The 20,054-nt window shown below is 41.3% G+C and overlaps 1 protein-coding gene across 1 annotated transcript in view; it reads right to left on the bottom strand.

Annotated features, from left to right (window-relative positions):
• Positions 1-358: 358 nt before the first annotated feature.
• Positions 359-20,054, bottom strand: part of PRKAA1 (protein kinase AMP-activated catalytic subunit alpha 1) — a 50,157-nt gene continuing 30,461 nt past the window's right edge. The window contains exons 4-10 of the mRNA XM_063128790.1: positions 18,058-18,151; positions 16,145-16,289; positions 13,195-13,282; positions 10,332-10,556; positions 8,017-8,500; positions 7,747-7,873; positions 359-5,238 (exon numbers count right to left, since the gene is read on the bottom strand). Of these exons, the coding sequence (XP_062984860.1) occupies positions 4,994-5,238; positions 7,747-7,873; positions 8,017-8,500; positions 10,332-10,556; positions 13,195-13,282; positions 16,145-16,289; positions 18,058-18,151 (1,408 nt within the window). The 3' untranslated portion in view covers positions 359-4,993. The remainder of the gene's footprint in view (positions 5,239-7,746; positions 7,874-8,016; positions 8,501-10,331; positions 10,557-13,194; positions 13,283-16,144; positions 16,290-18,057; positions 18,152-20,054) is intronic.

Genomic DNA, 20,054 nt, shown 5'->3' with positions numbered 1-20,054 from the left:
TCAGGAAAAACTTCCTGACTGTTAGAGCAGTATGACAATGGAACCGTTTACCTAAAGAGCTAGTGGGCTCTCCCATGCTAGAGGGATTCAAGAGGCAGCTGGACAACCATCTGTCAGGGATGCTTTAGGGTGGATTCCTGCATTGAGCAGGGGGCTGGACTCGATGGCCTTATAGGCCCCATCCAACTCTACTCTCCTATGATTCTACTCAATGGTGCAGAATATACTTTCACCACTTTTTTAAACCTGAATCAGGGTTTAACTATTCCCAAGCAATCGATTAATTAAAATTTGACATAGAGATGAAGGAAGCTAGGACACTATGCACACAGAGAAACATCACATAAATTTACTTGCATACAATTTAATGTTTGTTAAAAGTAACAAGTCATATACAGCTATCACAAGCAGTTTTTCATTCAGTATTGCCAAAAAGAGAGAGAGAAAGAGAGAGAGAGAGAAAAATCTGCAATGGAAGTAGGCACATCTTGTTTGTAAGAGAAGGTGGTCATCCATTTTTCAAGCTATACAATGGTAAAATTAATTGACAAATCTCTCAAAGCTTGTACTGAAACACGTAAAATGTCAAAACATATACAAAAGTTGGTCGTTGAAAATATTGCACCATAAAGATGGACTTCTACCTTCTCTACCAGTGTTAAGTTACATTGCACGTGGACAGTTTTATCCCCAGCCACTTCCCGATCGATTAGGAATTGCAATAATAATAAAAAAAGATCCCTTCCCACTGGAACAAACCTGGAGAAACACTATTAAAAAAAAAAGGTACTTGGCCAGTTACACAATGCTCCCTATGACTAGTTTTTGAAGATGGTGTTAAATCAGCCCTTTTTCTTCACAGTTCCATAGCTGAAAACAGCTCCTCTATTTTTGTCACCATCTACTGCGATTTCCTAACGTAATACTAAGAATAATAATAGTGAAAAGAAATCATTTCACCATCAATATTTGACTGTAAAAAAGGTTATGAAAAGTGATGTTTTTTGCTTGAATAATACATATTGGACAGCCCCAGCTATGAAAAAAAATGCATTAAAAAACATCCAAAGACTAAACAAAAATAAAATTAAAATTGAAACTGACCATTTAGGAATAGGCAACTGTACTTTTCTGTTATGTAATTTAACCTCCATTATCTCAGGATAAAACTTAAAGCCTCGTAGCTTTGAACAAAAATGTATAAGTATAAAAATTGAAGTTTGTTGCACCATGTAACTTTCCAATGAAAAGACACCGAATTTGATCCACCAGATGCTGCTGTCAGCCATCTTCCAATCATTTCAGTGAAACTTGTATGGGAGTCACACCAAATCTGCAGTCCTAATGCAATCAATACTTTGGAGTAAAATCCCACTGAACTCAGTGTGACTTACTTCAGTGTAAACAGGCATACAGTTGGGCTGCATGTCCCACTGAAATAGACAAGACAAATGCGCAGCAGTTGCGTTTATGGCTTATGCCGGCTACTGTTTGATGTTTGCCAAAGCCAGAGATTGTGGATCACTAAACCCATCCTAGGAGGCTACCCAGCAATAATAATAATAATAATAAAAGGGGGGGGAATAGTGTGCGTTCATGCCATTTGCCAAGTGCAATATTAACAATTTCAAGATTAACACAGCATAACTAAAAAAAAAAAAATCACAATTATTGAATCGGTGCAGCAGAACTAGACATAAAAAGTACGTTTCTTTTTTGTAAATTAAAAAGGCAGGACAATTACTTGGTCCCCCAAGACAACCTCTCTCTTATGGTACTATATACCCAATGGTTCCTTTTCAATGCCCTCCCTCCCCCCCCGCCGCTGCCCACCCCCTTCACACACATATTCCTTTTGGAGTACACATTAAGGACTTCTACTTAATTTTTCATTCTAAAGACACTGTTGCGTTCTGGAAAATAACGCCATTATTTCAAGAAGTGTGAAAACGTAACACGAGAAGACCACTATACGTCTCTTGACTTTGAAAGACCAGCGCATGGCAAAATTCTAAGAGTGACTACGGAGTTTATGGGTCTTTGAAGATAGCACAAAATTTAAGGTCTAGTGTCTACCTAGTTAAGATACCAACAGACAACAGTACAAGCCCTGAATTCAGTGCATCTTTAGCTGTAAATATCAACTCGCTCAACAGATGCAGGTTAGAGAACCGCTTCCTCAGTTGATCTTAAATTCATTGCTGGCACAATCCAATGGGAACCTCTCCTATCCACACATCCCCACTGAAATGAAGGATTAAGGGATCTCTGTGTTTTCTGGCATCTGCACATGCTCTAGGTCCTATACATCTACAACACTTACCATGGTTTTGTTTTCCTTAACCATTTAGATACCTAAATCATAGTTAAGGATTGGCCACAAACAAAAGTATGAAACCTTTGTTTGCAATGAGTTTGCATTAACCCTAGTTAAAGGGTTACATCTGCACCAAGCAAACCATGGGTAAGGCAGTTTCCCCTGCCTCTCTGCTTGTGAGGTGAAAATAAGGTCTCTTTGGTACCTCCCTATACATGCTTTCTGGGGGCAAAGCTTAAGCTTGACAAATTAACCCCATAGCTTCACTATGGCTCAGTGGCACAGAACAATAAGCCAGAATTCTGGAAAATCTGGTTTATCATGAACAGGGTGGGTGCTAGTACCTACAGCCCATTTGCCCCCCCCCCACTTCTAGCACAGTGGCTAAACAAGCCAGGAAAGGTTTGTGTAGTGTTTTGCCTGAACTGGGGCTCCTGATTTTTTTCCAAAACAAGCCAGGAATCGTAAACCGAGAACAAACCCTGGTTTGTGATTCTGGACTTGTTTTGCAGCAACAAGTTTGGATATCCAGTTCAGACGTCAGACTAAACAAATCATTCCTGGTTTATTTAGCAGATGTGCTAGCAATAAACAGAAGAGAACAGGCTGCATACACTGGCATGCAGCTCGTTCACATTAAACCAGAATTCTCTGCAACTATGGGCTTATAGTTCTGTGCAAACATAGCCAGTATGATTGGGATCTTAATCAGGATTAAGGCAGCAAACTAGAGTTAATGCTAACCATGAAGTTGTGCGTCTGCACTGGGCAAGAATGACTGGAAACATGTAGTATCACTACCTGCATATACTTCTGTTTTTTATTTAGTCTAAATCAAGGATTATTTGGAGTAAACTTGCCTAATAAAAAAAAAGTGCCAGGGTTTTTTGGGGGAGCATTATGTCAACACTTGAAATATATTACCAAAGGCAAGCTTGGTTTCTAAACAGCCAAACGTGCTCGCTCATTTCTAACCAATGGATTTTTGTACATTGCAAAATCAAACCAAAGTTACTTAAACGTTCCATTACTTTTAGAAATCTAAATTCAGTATAAAAAAGTGGTGTAAAAAAGTGATTATGCAACACAGGCAAGATCCAAATCATCTTTACTAGAAGAGTTATTCTGCCAAAAAATCTGCATACGAAAAGCCATATGAAAACAGGAGACACAGGATTCTCAGTGCAAGATTCCAAGAACTGCGTGAGCCAATCCGTTTGGGGCGTTCTATCAGCCGCACGCTCAGTGGGTTCAGGCCCAGGATCCACGTCCTCTATAGTAGCATGCAAGAAGCTGCTTATTGACTACTGGCATGACACACAGGCCAGTGAATCTGCATAGTTGCAAATCTAAAAAGCATCTTCTCACCTTAACAGATCGGTTGGTGCCCAAAGCTGGAAAAACCCTTTCCGGGTTCGCACGATCGCGGGTGTAAAAGCAACCAGCTATTTCCATTATTACCCATCCTGCAGCCCATGTCGCTGTGTTGTGCAAACCCGGTACATAGCGCAACGGGGGTGGCTTCCTACCACCCATGATATGCAGTCGGGATGGGAATGAAGCCACCCCTGCCACACCATGCACAAAGTTTGCACAATATACCAACCTGGACTGCCGTGTGGGTAACCATGTAAAGAACTGGGATGCATGAGCACAACCCGCAGCGAGCAGAAGGAGAAGCCATGATGGCTTCTTGCACCCCTGCGATCGTGTGAACTGGGCCTCAATCTAATCCTCAACTAAAACCCATAATCAGGATCCGAGCCCCTGTTTAGGCTCACAGACGGGACTTGCGCTTGGACAAGAGAACTTTTCACTGGCCTCCCACCCTCAGACAGCAGGCCCTCCGCCATAGCATATTGCAAACTGCTTCTGAGTCACCGCGTGTGAGAAAAGCCATGCCTAAAGCCCCTGGGTGGGCTGAGAGAAGAAGGTCCAGGCTTTTTTTTTTAGCTCTCGGCCGGTTTCTTCATTCTTTTCACAGCACTGAACCCAACACTGCTTCTGCCGGCTATATTTGGCCCTGCAATGTTCACTCCTGCACCTTATGAGAATTCACACATGTGAGGTTTTTGATTCTGGATTTGCCACAACACATGAAAAAATCAGTAAAAAGCCAGATCGGGGGCTGCTTTAGCCTCTCCCACCCAAAGCGCACCGCCGGCTGCCAAAAACACAGAGCAAGTGCCAGACGTTTGAAGTGCTGTTTGACAAGGAGAACATTTATACTGATAGAGCAGGGTGCAAGTGAAGACTAGGATCCAAAGGAAGTCGCCTTCATGAACCCCTGATCTAACAAGTGACCACTTATACTGCAACTCGAATATAGAATCAGCAATATAAAGACAACCTATGAAAAGGTCCTTATGGTTAATACGCCACGAAGCCCCAATGTGTACACAATGAAAAATAAACTCTGCTCAAGAAGGTTGTCATTTCTTGTACCTGTATCAAACCGGTGTACTGTCTAATCATCATTTGCTTCATTACGTTAAGAGGTCTAGACTGCTTTTAAATGCATGTTCAATTCCTGTGCAAATTGCAATGTGGCTAGTCTTCTCAGCGCCAAAGTTAACTGTAACTTGATTATAATTGGAAGCATTTGACTATGATTTTATTTTTTTTTAGGCATGCTTATTGCTGTAAAAAAAAATAAGAATAAGCCAATCCTACAAATCATTGTGCCAGTATTTTAATAAGATTTGCACACATCTCAAAAAATTCTATCGTGTGGCTCCCTGATCTCGGAGTTAACTCAGCTGCAGAAGAGTCAAGGGAAGAGGTCACCGACGAGGTAAGAGAAACATCAGGGGATTTTCCTTGAGCATCAGTGTCCGAATCCTTCTGACAAGATCTGTAGTTAGTCACAGAGCCCGACCTCTGGGGAGTGGTGGTCCCTGATTTCCCTTCAGTAATTTCATCTAATGCAAGAAAAGAGAACGATTTAAAGGCATGCCGGCATGACTATACAATGGAAGAAAAGGCAAATAAGCTGAGGACAGGTGGGTCATTATGGTGATACATCAAGAGCATGAGCCAATATGGTTCAGTGGATCAAGTGTGACATTTTGGTCCAGGTGTAACCCTATTAACTCACCGGGTGGTCTAAGAATTGTTTGCTGGATTAGACCACCTAGGCAAAGCATTTCCTTTCTGCATGTGCCCAGCCAGGAAGCTCATAAGCAGATTGCAATGGTGTTGGCCACCCCATTTGTTTCCAGTACCTGGTACTCAGAAGCACATGGCTCCTAAACATGGAGTCTCCATACAGCTATCACAGGTACCCCTGGCACATATTCTCCATGAAAGCCATGCCCAGTATCCATCACCACCTATAGTGAATTCTGTTTAGGTTTTGCATTGTATTTTAATGAAGTGATATTTTATCTGTATTTTATTATTTCCAGCTGCCTTGAGCATTCTTTTTAGTGGAAAAGCGTGATATAAATAAAGACTTCCTTTCATCTCTTTTGAACCCGCTGCAATGACATTCCATTGTGCAATAACATTCCATTCCATTTACAGCCTCAGATTCCACATCTGTATCACTGGCATAACAATGACAAATTTGAGGATAGGATAAAATACAGTAAGAATTAAGAACATAAGAAGCACCCTGCGGGATCAGACCAAGGGTCCATTTGGTCAAGCACTCTGTTCACACAGTGGCCAACCAGCTATCGGCCAGAGATGGACAAGCAGGACATGGTGCAACAGCACCCTCCCAGCCATGTTCCCCAGCAACTGGTGCACACAGGCTTATTGCCTCCGATACTGGAGGTAGCACACAACCATCAGGGCTTGTAGCTATTGTTAGCCTTTGCCTCCAGGAATTTATCCAACACCCTTTTAAAGCCATCCAAATGGGTGGCCATCACTACATCTTGTGGTAGTGAGTTCCATAATTTAACTCTGTGCTGTGTGAAGAAGTACTTCCTTTTATTTGTCCTGGATCTCCCACCAATCAGCTTCATTGGTTCTAGGCTCCAGGTTCTAGGATTTTGACAGAGGGAGAAAAATGTCTCCCTATCCACATTCTCCACACCATGCATAATTTTGTACATCGCTATCATTTCTCCCCTTAGCTTCCCTTTTTCCAAGTTAAACAATCCCTGTTGATGTAACCTTCCCTCGTAGAAGAGATGCTTCAGCCCCCTAATCATTTTAGTTGCCCTTTTCTGCACTTTTTCCAGTTTTATAATATCCTTTTTTAAGTGTGGTGACCAGAACTGTACACAGTATTCTAAGTGTGGTCGCACCATAGATTTGTATAAGGGCAGTACGATACTGGTCGTTTTATTCTCAATTCCTTTTCTTATACTTCCTAACATGGAGTTTGCCTTCTTTACAGCGGCCGCACACTGGGTGGACACTTTCATTGAGCTGTCCACCACAATCCCAAGATCTTTTTCTTGTTCAGTCACCGCTAGCTCAGATCCCATTACGTTATACGTGAAGTATAACATCTTGCATAAGGGCCAAAGCACATATATCATTGCAGAATAAAGTATTTTCTTTTTCTCTAGAGTAAGTGCAGGGTCCAGACTGGGACCATAACATAGGGAGCAAGGCGGTTAATCCTTCCCACCTGCTGAGATTTCAACCTCTCTCTCTCTCTCTCTCTCTCTCTCTCACACACACACACACACACTCACACACCATCCCTGCAATAATATTGCCAAATAGTCCAGGTCCGGGCCCGATTCAAAGCCCTAAATGGCTTGGGGCTAGGCTATCTGAAGGAACGCCTCCTCCCATATGTACCTGCCCAGACTCTAAGATCATCCTCAGGGGTCCTTCTCCGTGAGCCCCTGCCAAAGGAAGTGAGGCAGGTGGCTACCAGGAGGGGGGCCTTCTCTGCTGTGGCACCCTAGCTGTGGAATGAGCTCCCTAAAGAGGTTCGCCTGGCATCTACATTATACTCTTTTAGACACCTTTTTATTTTCTTAGCATTTTAACAGTTTATCAAATAAATTTTAACTTTGGTGTTTTAAATTTGTATTTTAAATCTGTATTAATTTCTACATTGCTGCACGGTTTTATCCAAGTTGTGTTTCTAGATTTCATTTTATACTATGCTTTTATACTGTTTGTTTTATATTTTAAATGGTTTTCATGGTTTTAATTTTTCTGAACCGCCCAGAGAGCTTTGGCTATTGGGCGGTATAAAAATGCAATAAATAAATGAAGAAAATAAATAATAAATCACTATTTGGCAATATAAATTGAGGCATGGGCCCCCCCAATCCAGACTGGAAAAGCAGAGGGAGGGGGGCATTAAAGCTCCTCTTCCCCCATGCTAGAAACTGGATCCCTGCACTTACTTACACTAGAGTAAAACAGAAGATGACAAAGTTACTAGCTATGTCTTTAAAGTAACGTGTGCTTTCAATCTACAAGACTACTGGCAAATAATCAACTTCACATACCATCAATGCTACGAAAATCCAGTAGGTAAGTCCTACTGTCGACCTGGTATAACTGCAAGCTCATTTTGGAATACGTGCCAGTCACTGGATTCTTCCTTCGAACACGCAAGTAGTATGGATTTACCACCTAGGAAGCAAAGCTTAAAGTTAATTCCCACTTCTTTTTTTAATCAACTAACACCAAAAGACGTATTTTCTAAATCTGTTCTTCGTTATTTCCATTTCAAAATGCTGCCTGTGGGGCAGGGAGCCCCCTTGAGCAAATCTCACCTTCCACTCATAATCCAGCTGTTTGATCGCTCGACAAACTTCTGCCATTATGTCATTTGGTCGACTTTGACTCCGGATTCCCAGATGCCACTTAGCTCTTCTGACCCCTTGATGCTTGGACTTCTGTGGGTTTAGCTCATCGAGTGTATGGCGTGGCCTTGGCACTTCAGCCACTAAAAATGGCACTCTTTCAGGGTGGGGACGGGAGAAGTGATCATCGAGAAAGGAATCTGGTGGGCTGGTAGCCAAGTAGAAGTCCTTAGCTTCGTTCATTATTCTTCTGTTATCTATAATTAGGTGATAGGCTACCGCTAACGGATCCTGATGATTTCGGTTATACAAGCAGCTGAGCACTTCCTCCTCTGTGCATTCAAACTTATCACAGACCTCTTTTAAGGCTTCATCATCAATCATCGTCGAACTGTAAGATGGGTCTTCCGGAAAGAGGTACTTGGGGAGGTCTTGCTTAAACCATTCATGTTCCCTAGATGCAAGAAAATCTAGTCACTTCTATTTTTAAAAAAAATAGCTGTTCATGTATTTAATAAGCCTTTTACAACAACAACAACAATCTGCAAACACAGATTTTATTTAAAGACTGACTCTGGGAGCTAAAAGTATGAAATAGTATTCAAGTATTAAATAAAAGTATATAAATATTTTTGGCTCCTTACCTGCAGATAGCTAATTCTCTTAGGGCGCAATCCTTGGTCTTGCACCCGCGATGCTCCTAGGCCCCCAAACTTGGAAGTTTATGAGCATCCATTGCAAAGCAGGAGTGCGGAGGCAGTCTTCACTGCCACCTGCTTTGCATTTTTGCTAAACAGGCTTTTTTTGTCTACCTTTCGGCAGGGGTGTTCCAGAGGCAAAGGGAAGGAAGCTTGTGCAGTCAATCCAGTCCAGTCCCTTCCCTGCCCACCAGAACACCCGCTTTACCCCCTCTCCGACGTTGAGTTTGTGACTTTGGCGAAGCAGCCAATGTGGGGCAGCTGAACGCGGATTCCTGGATCAGAGGTCAGAGTGCTGTCTCCAACCTCGGATCCAGTAATCTGAAGTGTCCAATGGCCACTATTGAGGGGGCATGCAATTGCTCCCTCTGTCTCAGAGGTATTATTCCTGATCGATATAAAAAAAGTAATAATCTTACAGCGTAATCCATACTTGTCTACTCAGAAATAAGCCCCACTGAGTTCAATGGGACTTACTTCCAAGCAAGTGGGTATAGGATTGCAGCCTTAGCAATTATAAATACAGTTAGAATATGACACAGCACTTTCTGTATACAACAGTACAATGTAATTACACGGTTGCATTGTAATGTACTGCTGTTGTATACAATTAATTTCACACTTTTTTATTCTGTTAACTGCCTATTTTCACATTATTTGAGACTGATATATGAAAGTTAGTTGCAAAAAATACTCAAAAGGTTTCCTGCAAATACCATTTTTAAAAGCATGATTTCAAGAAGAAAATTATACCAAACAAAAAACAAAAAACCCACACAAATTGGAAATAACATTACATTAAAAGCATACCTCTTAAAAAAGTAAAATACATTAATTTTATTTCAGTCTACTAAGTATTGCGTTAAAAGATTTATGAACTTACTGTTTGCTGGGCTTCCAATACTAGATGAGCTGAGTTGTACCAATTACCATAAAATCCCTATACAGAGTTTTCCGTTCAGGTGGAATGCTAGCTCAGAGCTACTAGAAGAGGTTGGAAAGCCTTGGTCCCCTGTGCTTCCCATCCCCATCTCCTTCTTCGGCATGGCAAAAGGAGGAGATCAAATGCATCTGCTTCCTGGTTTAAACTAATCACAGTTTATTATTACAGCCAAACCAGATCAAACTATTTAAACCATTCTTCCCCAACTTGATGCCCTCCAGATGTTTTGGACTTCAACTCCCACCAACCCCAGCCAGTATGGCTAATTGTCAGATATTCTGGGAGTTGTGGTTCAAAACACCAGGTTGGGGGAAGGCTCGTTTAAACTATGGTTTATTGAAACAAGCCAAGATCAAACTTTGGTTTCTGATCTTGGCTTGTTTCAGGAAACTATGGTTTAAACTTAGTGTAGTTTGGTCTGTTTCAGATGCAATGACAATCTGTACTTAGTTCAAATCAGTGGCTATACCAGAAGATGGGAAAGGAGCACTTGAACCGAAGGTTCATTCGTATAAGGCCAAACCATGGTTAACGTTACGACCAAATGGGGACAATGTCAAGCCAAAGGTGCAGCAAAGCTGGTGCAAATGTTTAGAATTAGGGTTGTGTCATGGTCAATATTTGAACCATCAGGTGAGAGATACCTTATATCTCTAATTGTAGCTCTCTTCATGGGATCCACTTGCAGCATGTGTTTCAAAAGGCTAATTACTGCTGGATTCAGGTACTGAGGAGTATAAAAGATACCATCACATATCTTCTTAAAAAGCGTTGGCACATGATCATCATCAAATGGAAGGGTTCCACATAACAAAGCATAGAGAATAACTCCACTGCTCCAGATATCCACTTCTGGGCCTGCATATAACCTGAAAAATGGAGTTCGCAATTAATTTTGATCAAGTAACAAATACTTACGCAAAGCAGTTCTTAAAGTGGTTGATAAATCTTTCAGCAGTTACTGGGAAATATTACAAAAGGCACTAGAACCCACATATTTAAGTTGTGTTTGATAATATAAAATGGAGTGCTGTTGTGAACTGAGTGCTGGAGCCAGGAAGACCTGGATCCAAATCAACAGTCATCCATAAAGCTTACTGGGTTGCTTTGGCAAGTCACTATGGGCTGGCATGAATGTAATACGGTGCAGTGGTTAAGAGATCAGAAATACGACATACAGTTGTACAACCTCCCTCCCCCTTACTCAAACCAGGTCTTTCCCCCAACAAATGCTTCCAAGTCCACATAGTTTAGTCACTATGTCTAAACCCCAATAGAGGAGGCAGCAGGTGAAAATATCAAACAAAAATTATGCACATGGCATGTGCATCATTTTTGTTTACTATGTCTATATCAACATACATGGCAGGGGGGCTTGGTTTCAATAACTTGGTTAGAAGCAAATACTTGACAGCACTAACTGTGGTTAACATTATATAATGGCTAGGGACTCTACACCAAGCAGGATATTCCACTATGAAAGCGGTATATAAAGGCAGGAGCCACATTACTGCTTTATAGCAGTACTGAAGTGCAATGACAACTGCTGGGGCCCATTGACACATACCATGTACTGCTTTCATAGTATTATATCCTGCTTGGTGTAGATGTTTCCTGGCCCCCAACAGTTGTCAGTGCACTTCAGTACCACTATAATGCAGTAGTGTAGATCCTGCAATGCACTTCATTACTGCTATAAAGCAGTCGTGTGGCTCCTGCCCTTAGAATCATAGAATCATAGAGTAGCAGAGTTGGAAGGGGCCTACAAGGCCATCGAGTCCAACCCCCTGCTCAATGCAGGAATCCGCCCTAAAGCATCCCTGACAGATGCTTGTCCAGCTACCTCTTGAAGGCCTCTAGTGTGGGAGAGCCCACAACCTCCCTAGGTAACTGATTCCACCGTCGCACTGCTCTAACAGTCAGGAAGTTTTTCCTGATGTCCAGCCGGAATCTGGCTTCCTTTAACTTGAGCCCGTTATTCCGTGTCCTGCACTCTGGGAGGATCGAGAAGAGATCCTGGTCCTCCTCTGTGTGACAACCTTTTAAGTATTTGAAGAGTGCTATCATGTCTCCCCTCAATCTTCTCTTCTCCAGGCTAAACATGCCCAGTTCTTTCAGTCTCTCTTCATAGGGCTTTGTTTCTAGACCCCTGATCATCCTGGTTGCCCTCTTCTGAACACGCTCCAGCTTGTCTGCATCCTTCTTGAATTGTGGAGCCCAGAACTGGACACAATACTCTAGATGAGGCCTAACCAGGGCCGAATAGAGTAGAATATCCTGCTTGGTGTAGATGAGCCCAACGTCTGGTTATGGCTTGCAGGGGAATTTATTTGCAAGAGGGAATGCAGAGCACAATTCCATGCCCTGTTCATGGCCTGCTTAACTTATAGTTAAAGGACGGGCAGTGCTATGTCTACGAAGGCCTTATCACTCAGCTTAACTTGCATCATAAGATTATTGCAAAGATAAATATAAATATACCCTGAGCTCCTTGCAAGAGCAGCATGGGACAAATGCAATAAATCAAATTATATGTTTAATAACATTAGCCACTGTCACAAAATTGCATTAAGTCCTGAATAAATCTGGGAGCTTTTATAGCACATTTGACTTGAGGCAGAAGTATCCATATTCTTGCACCAAGTAGCACCTAACCACAACCATTAAGATAGGAGAAACAAGCATTTTCTTTTAAGATAATGCATTCCCCACTAAGACAGCGTCTATAAAAACCAATAATTGAAATACAGGGAAAAATCATAGGTTTCCGGTGGCCTTGGTTTCTATGTACTGAAATTGTTTTTCCAGTTAAGTCCAAAAAGGTAAATGTATGACATCTTCTTTAAAGCCAGAAGCTTGCATATTTCCACAAATGTGAATTATTAATGCTGGCAGAGTTGATTTTTTTTTACCACATGGGCAGGTCAGACCCTGTGTTTGCACAACACACTAAACCACGGTTTAGCATGATGTGCACAAGCCAAAGATCACGTTGGCTCCCATGTTCCTCCCCCTCCATCTCCATGTGACCAGAAGATTTTACTTTTTGTCTTGTCAACTACAGTTTGCCATATTGTCCAGACCCAAAATTGTGGTTAGCATTAAAAATGGCTACTTTACACAAGCCAACTTCAGATACCGCAGTCTGGCTTACTTGAAAATAACCTCAGTCAGCATCAACTACAACGTGTCATGTGAGATGACAAAACAAAATACAGCAAAGTAAAACCAAAAAAGTAAATGCTTCTGAAGTCCTCCTCCCGGTCCTATGCGAGGAATACAAGGGAAGGCAAGAATGCAAACATGACCATAATCAGACAGTGAGACTAATCAAAAGACTAATGAGACTAATCAAACAGTGAGACTAATCAAAAGAAGCCATCAAAACCAGGAAGTTCAAATGTCCAAACCTGGAAGTTTAGCAATCTACCTTGCAGCTTTAACACTGAAGAGCAGGGCTTTGTTTTTGAGAATACATATATACATTTATCCAAGAAGAGAAACTACCTTCCTGAAATTACTTCTGGTGCAGCATAGTTAGGAGAACCACAGCTTGTTCGTAAAAATTCTCCATCTGACATCATATTTGAAAGGCCTGAAAATGGAAGAAAAAAAACCCAAATAAAGATGACCAGCTCTAGATGACTAACACATATTAAAGCCTGTCACTGCGCTAACAAGTTATTAATTTAGCTGAACAACAAAAGTTCTGTTACCTGGAATTATACTGCCTGGCACACACAAAAATTATACCAAAAGGACAGCACATACAATAATTCAAAGAAAACGCTTTCATGGTACTGCTCTGGACTGAAGTTAAAAATGTAGTTAAACACGTCTAAGCCACCCCCCTCCAATCTTGTGTTTTAGGTTAAATGGAATTGGCATTTTAAGACTGGTACAGGTATGTGGCAAGACCAAAATATTTTTGGAGTTTTTAAAGAGGCTGAACACAGGATGGCCCAATAATATCAAATCCTCGCAATAACAAAAACCATTTCAAGAACAAAACCACCACTGTAACACGGAAAACAGGAAAGAGAAGATGAAGAAGGCATGTTCCCTCGCATCAATCTAAAGAGTTTCATATTAATTACATTAGCAATTTTGTTGGTAGCTAATGGCAGGATTATTTTATAGATGGCACATACTGATTTAAATTCTTCTGAGGAGGAAATGCTGTCTCGTGTATCCTTCACAATACAAAAAAGGGGGAGAGGGAACAAAGATAGCATGAAGGTACCGTTCATTACAAGGCTCTTTTTGTGCCACCTCTTAAGTCTATGGCCTGTTGTGGCATCAGTTGCTGCTTCTGTTTTTATCTGGTTGAGCTTTTATATTGTATTTAATATTATGGTTTTATACTGTTGTTTTATACTTTGAATGTTTTTAATTTTTGTGAACCGCCCAGAGAGCTCCAGCTATTGGGCGGTATAGAAATGTAATAAATAAATAAATGAATAAATAAATCAGGTTGTGCTTTTGGTTTCACACCGTTGTAGCTGTGCCCCGTTTACTCATAACAACCATGGGTCGTGCAGGAGTGCGCTGCCTCCCACCTGCTCGCTACTTGTTTTGTATCTGCTTTCAGCAACAACCCAAGAACGCCCTGTCCCTGGGTTGTTCGATGAGACATGAAATTGTGTTTCAGTATTTCTGTATTTCTATGCCATGAATTCTTCATACGGACAGTCCAATAGACAGACATTTGTGGTTTCGCTCTTTGTATTTCAGCCTTCCCCAATTTGGTGCCCCCCCCAAGGTATTTTGGACTTTGACTCCCATCAGCCCCAGCCCAAATGGCCAATATTCAGGAATGCTGGGGGTTATAGTCCAAAATATCTGGAGGGCACCAGGCTGGGAGAGGCTGCTCTGCTTTATCATGTATTTATATTCAAGGGTCAAAACTGGCTTCCAAGTAAAATCCACAGAGGGATACAATATAATTAGGCATGTTTAGTGGTGAGGGGAAATAGACATGGCTGCAATTAAAGTCTCCAGATTTTCCGATAGCTTTCAGCTCATAAAACTAACCCATAGGGAAGAAAAATATCTGACAGAAATTACCCGCCCTGGTCTTCGCAAAGCTCTTACTAGCCTGCGATTCCAGACAATGCCATCCAACTTTAGAGAGGGGGGATTCAAAAACATCCCTAGAGGACAGAGTTTATGTATTTGTGGTGACCAAGCAGTAGAGGATACAGTTCATTATGTTCTATACTGTAAACTATACAACACCCCTAGGGATAAACATCTAGCAAGATTTCTGGCTTCAATTACTCATTATACAGATATGGATAAAATTGGTTACCTATTCACAAACACAGCGAAATTCATCCTGTTAAACCTGGCTTGTTTTGCGGTGAAAGCGGCAAAAATTAGGAGAGCTTTAGTGTCCCCTGATGATAACTAAGACTGTTGGTAAAAAATCCCAGCACCATATATGGTGTTTTATATGTAACTATTTGAAGTTCAATACGTGCTATAAGGTAATGTTTGTATATCATGACTCTGATCTTGTATTTGGCTAAAACCCACGTGGGGTTGCCTTAATAATAAAATTCAATTCAAAATTTAGTGGTGAGGGGGATGGTGATACCCCCCCCCCAGGCTCTTCCCTCCGGAGGGATGGGACAGAAACAAGCACAGATTGACAGGCTGGCTTTCAGTAAGATGACAGCTCATGGAAGCAGCCCTTACAGTGATGCAGTAAAGACTGAGGCTGCAGTCTTATGCACATTTACCTGGGAGCAAACCCAACTGAATACAGTGGGAGTTACTTCTGAATAAGCAAGCATAGGATTGTGCTGTTCAGCTTGAATCCTATGTATGGTTACTTGGAAGCAAGTACTGTTGGAACTCATGTCGGACTTATTACAACACAGGACTGGGCTGCAAATCCCTTATATAACTTTGGTTAAAGCAAATTGTGGCATCAGAGTTGATCTATTATATATAGGACAGAATGGGGTGGGTGGGTCGGAATTAGTAAGTCATTTGCTTTCCCTCTTTGCTGGTCTATTCACCAAGTTGCATGCTGACTTTGTGTGCTTTTAAAATCTAAAATAAACCTGTTTGCATTTCAATGTGAACAGTATCACAGAAAGGATGCAGAGCGCATTGCAGTGTTATGTTTTACTCCAACAACCTTTACTAGAACATCTTGTACTGGGTATTTTAAAAATACAAGACGTGTGCCTTATCTGGACACAGAGGGATTTTGCCTTAATGGCAATTTAAAAAAAAAAAAAAGTAGCAAATGCCTAAATTTAAAAAATAGGCATCCAAAGCAGAAAACCACAGCATTGAACTACACAGTTCCTATGTAGGAAAAGAAATGTCTGACACCAGAAGTAAAAGATCTTTGTTCAGTGATGGAGTTCAACACAAGTATCTGAGATTTGGCATTATGTAAATAATCAATCGAAAATAAAGTTGCACTTCAGAGGAAACCTACCAAAATCGGCAATCTTGGCATTCATGTGTGCATCGAGCAGCACATTTTCTGGCTTCAAATCTCTATGGACTACCATGTGCCTGTGGCAATAATCCACACCAGAAAGGATTTGCTGGAACAGACGTCTACTCTCCTTTTCATCAAGCTAACAAAGGGGATTGGGAGAGACAAAAAGTGGGGGGGAAAGGAGTACATTTTTAAGGACACACACAATAAAAACTTGAGCATTTCCAATATTTTAATGGCACAGCAAAACATTAGTTTTCAGTATAAGACATATTTTGAGGTATTAAAGAATGCCAAACGCGACTCTTTAAAAGAAAGGGGGGAGTGATGAAACACAATATAGATGCAAAAGAACTAGAAAAAAGAAAAGTGGTCCTTATGTTCTCGCTGATGTAGTTGTAGTAGTGAGACCTGAACTGAAAATCTTCTGGCCCTCCTAAAAATCACCAGTGTGAAAAGTGTGCAGGAGTCAACGCTGACATCTCATGATAAAGAAAACAGCTTCTTAGACGGCTTGCTGCAATAGCTTGTAACCTTAAAAGGTCAACACCTTTAAAAAGACTGCAACCACAGAACAGCTAAACAAAATTCTCTGAAAACCACTACTGTGCTTTCGTGACACTAACATCGGAATCTACTATTTCCCTTTTTAAAGAAGTAATGCAGTTTCACCTATGCAAAACTGTTAATCATTCCGATAGCAACATTGAGGAGTTCCATCCTCTCTCATTTTGGAGTTTTAAACAATGTTGATAAGGTTACAGGTAGATAGCTCTCTCAACATCTCAGAATCCCTTGGGATGCAAATTTTGTTTCACTGAAAGGATTTAAGCTTTTTGCCATGAGTTCTACTTAGTTCAGGGCTCTTATGCAAAGCTTTATTTGATCATACATGGAGCTCACACTTGGAACATCGCTTGGCTCCATATTTGCAATTGAGATGAGAATCGGGAGCTGCCCTCGTTATGAAATCAATGGAAGAGCTCTTCTTCTCACAAAAGCTCAAGTAAGACTGCTGGAATACACATAAGGTAGCTGCCTAAGATCAGATAATTGCCTGTCTTGCCCGGTATTTACTCCCATCTGGGGTCCCCGGCAGGGGTCATCTGCTCCCCAATACTTCTGGGACCTTCTGCATGCAAAACATACAGTGAGCTAGGAGACCAAAGGAGCAGTCTGCAACCTTGAAGCTACAAGTTAGCTGCAGTTTAACCAAATGCCGTATGGTTCAGTTTCTCACCTGACTCCAAACTATACAGCCATCATGCAATAGAAATCTATTTGAAAAGAAAAAAGCTGCACACCCAAATACATGACTAAATGCCACTGGTAGCAAAAGACTTTCCACCATTTACATTTCTATTTCATTGTTAATTATTTTGCATCTGTTTCCAGGGGAATGAGTGGAAATACCAGCTGGCACGCAATACAAGGATGGCTAGTATTAGCAGTGTACTGCTAATGAACGTAAGTACTGGCTGTAGATGCTCTCCTGAGATAACAACCCCAGAAATAGCAAGACACCCTTGGGATATGATTACTTATATGGTGATCTCCCTGTAAAATCCTATGTAAGGATTTCATGAGCCTCATTATCTCCAATTACTACTAATAACCATCACACTGCTTGCCTATCTATGCATTCTCAGAGCCACAGAAATTTGATTCCAATACGCAACAACAGCTATCTTGTGCAAAGACACTGTATAATGCAGGCAAAGTCAACTCATTCAGGTTCATCTGCTTCCTTCTGTGAACCGTGCAACTGTGATTTTACAAATCACGGGGAAGAAAGCTCATGTATGCAAACATGAGCCCTGTTTTTTGCACAGTTCAGTCATGTATAAGAGGCCCATCCAAGGCTGCAAAAAGTCAAGTTAGCACTTTGGAAAGCTGGAGGTTCTTACCCTTCCATTTTTACAGATGTAATCAAACAGTTCACCTCCTGAAACATATTCCATCACCATGAAAATGTCAGATGGTGTGCTGATAACCTGGTACCTGAGAAAGACAATATTATTATTTAACTGACTGTATACACTTACACACCCCATATAAAGTAGGTCTTGTAATCCAGGATAACCCAATCACATGCATGTTCTGCTGGAAGGAAGTATTGAATTCTCCAAGTAAGTGTGCAAAGATTCAGTTAAACCTTAGACACAGCAGTGAAATCTGGCATATATGTTGTTGTTGTTTTCCTTTTAGGTCCCCAATCCATTTTTGGTCATGTCATATGAAGTAGATAGAAACCTGTGGCAGACATCTATGACATAGGATTTTTCAGTCACATCTCTTCTGTCCATCAGCTGAAGAGTCATTTCTGCATCATGCAAGAGAATATGCAGTTCTTTATGAACTGAGTGTTTACATTTGAAAGTGGACGGGTAGGATTTGTGGTGAGTCAACTAGCTGGAAGCTGGCAAATGGCCATATAAGGTCCTTAATCCTTCACTCAAAGCAAGCTGTGAATCATAACCAAGATCTAACGTCCTTCCATGAAATGGAACTTCAATTGAACCCTAATTGAACCCTAAATCTGGGCAACTTTTGCTCCACTTACATGCCGTGGAGAAAGATTCCCAATGGAATCAAACTTTCCTTTTCTCACCTGTGATAATAAAGACACGGCTGGGAGACTGATTCGAATTGCTCAAGACAGTATTTGATCGGTTGACTGCACTTCTAAAACCCAATTTCACAAAAGAGCACATTAGACAACAGGTCTATTTAAATTCATTGTAGAAAGCTTACAGCTAGTTACTAAGATAAGCAGCAAATTACAAACCAACATTGCAAATAACGATATGGTGTGGGTCACCCTTTGACAACTCTACTGCTCCTCCTCCTTTTCTCTCCTCTGCTGCTAGCTATCTGCCTCTGTTCTCAGTGTTACGACCTAGCCTTGTATTGTTGCAAATGCTATCCTATGCGCCAGTCCCAGCCTTTAGAACAGTGATGGAAGCCTCTGGATGCACCCTGGGAGTTCCCCATCCAGCCCACAAGCTTCATTTATTGTTATCTCCAATCACTGATCAAAGAGAAGGCAGTACTTAACACCCTGCAAAGAATCGGTGCAATTGCAATGATGTTTACTTGTAGAAATGCACACAGGCTTGGTACTCGGGATGCTATTTGAAAAGTACTGCTGGGTGAGTCAGTCCTGCTTACTTTAAAGTAGGCTTGAAATGGTAATAATCGCCCAGTCCCCCTTGCCCAACCTGCCTTTCACCTCACCCACGGATGGAATGTGGCCCCTGAGACCTTTCCCAGTTTGCAATTCGGCCCTCAGACTGAAAGGTTCCCCATCCTTGCTTTAGAAGGAGGACATACCTGGCGTATTGTAGCTAGCATAGAAAATGACAGATGGGATGAAAACATAACAAGCCAGAACTGGTTGGTGCCATGACCTGCATAGCTGAAGACTGAGCACATGCCAGGATCAAGATCCCCCCACTTCTTTCACTTTACACCTCGTCATAGCCAATTTATGTACCACATTATCCACAAATATTGTGCACAAAGCTGTTCTCAAAAAATAATAACCATAATTATAAGATATCAGCACATTATATTAACTCAATTACAGTTCATTTAAAACATAACAAAAGTTTAAAGGAGCAAAAAACTTACCAACAGGTCAGTTAACAATATCCAATAATGACAACAACATACTCATAGTAAGCAACTCATTAGACAGTGCATATTAAGAGATCTAAGCAAGATCTCATATCAAACTCAGCACAAAAAGGGGAAGATAAAATAGTCACAAGGGACTTTAGACAGCCCAGCCTCACACAGCAGAAAGAGACAACCCAGAGCCCCAGAGCCAAGGTCCCATGTCCTCAGCCAGGAAAGGGCACCCTCATCTCCATGGTGACTCCTTTCCTGACTGTCTCTTAGC

Source organism: Elgaria multicarinata, chromosome 6 (assembly GCF_023053635.1).
Source record: "Elgaria multicarinata webbii isolate HBS135686 ecotype San Diego chromosome 6, rElgMul1.1.pri, whole genome shotgun sequence".
Taxonomy (NCBI): Eukaryota; Metazoa; Chordata; class Lepidosauria; order Squamata; family Anguidae; genus Elgaria; species Elgaria multicarinata.
The sequence above is the reverse complement of the archived record's forward strand: the minus strand, read 5'-3'. Positions and strand labels throughout refer to the sequence as shown.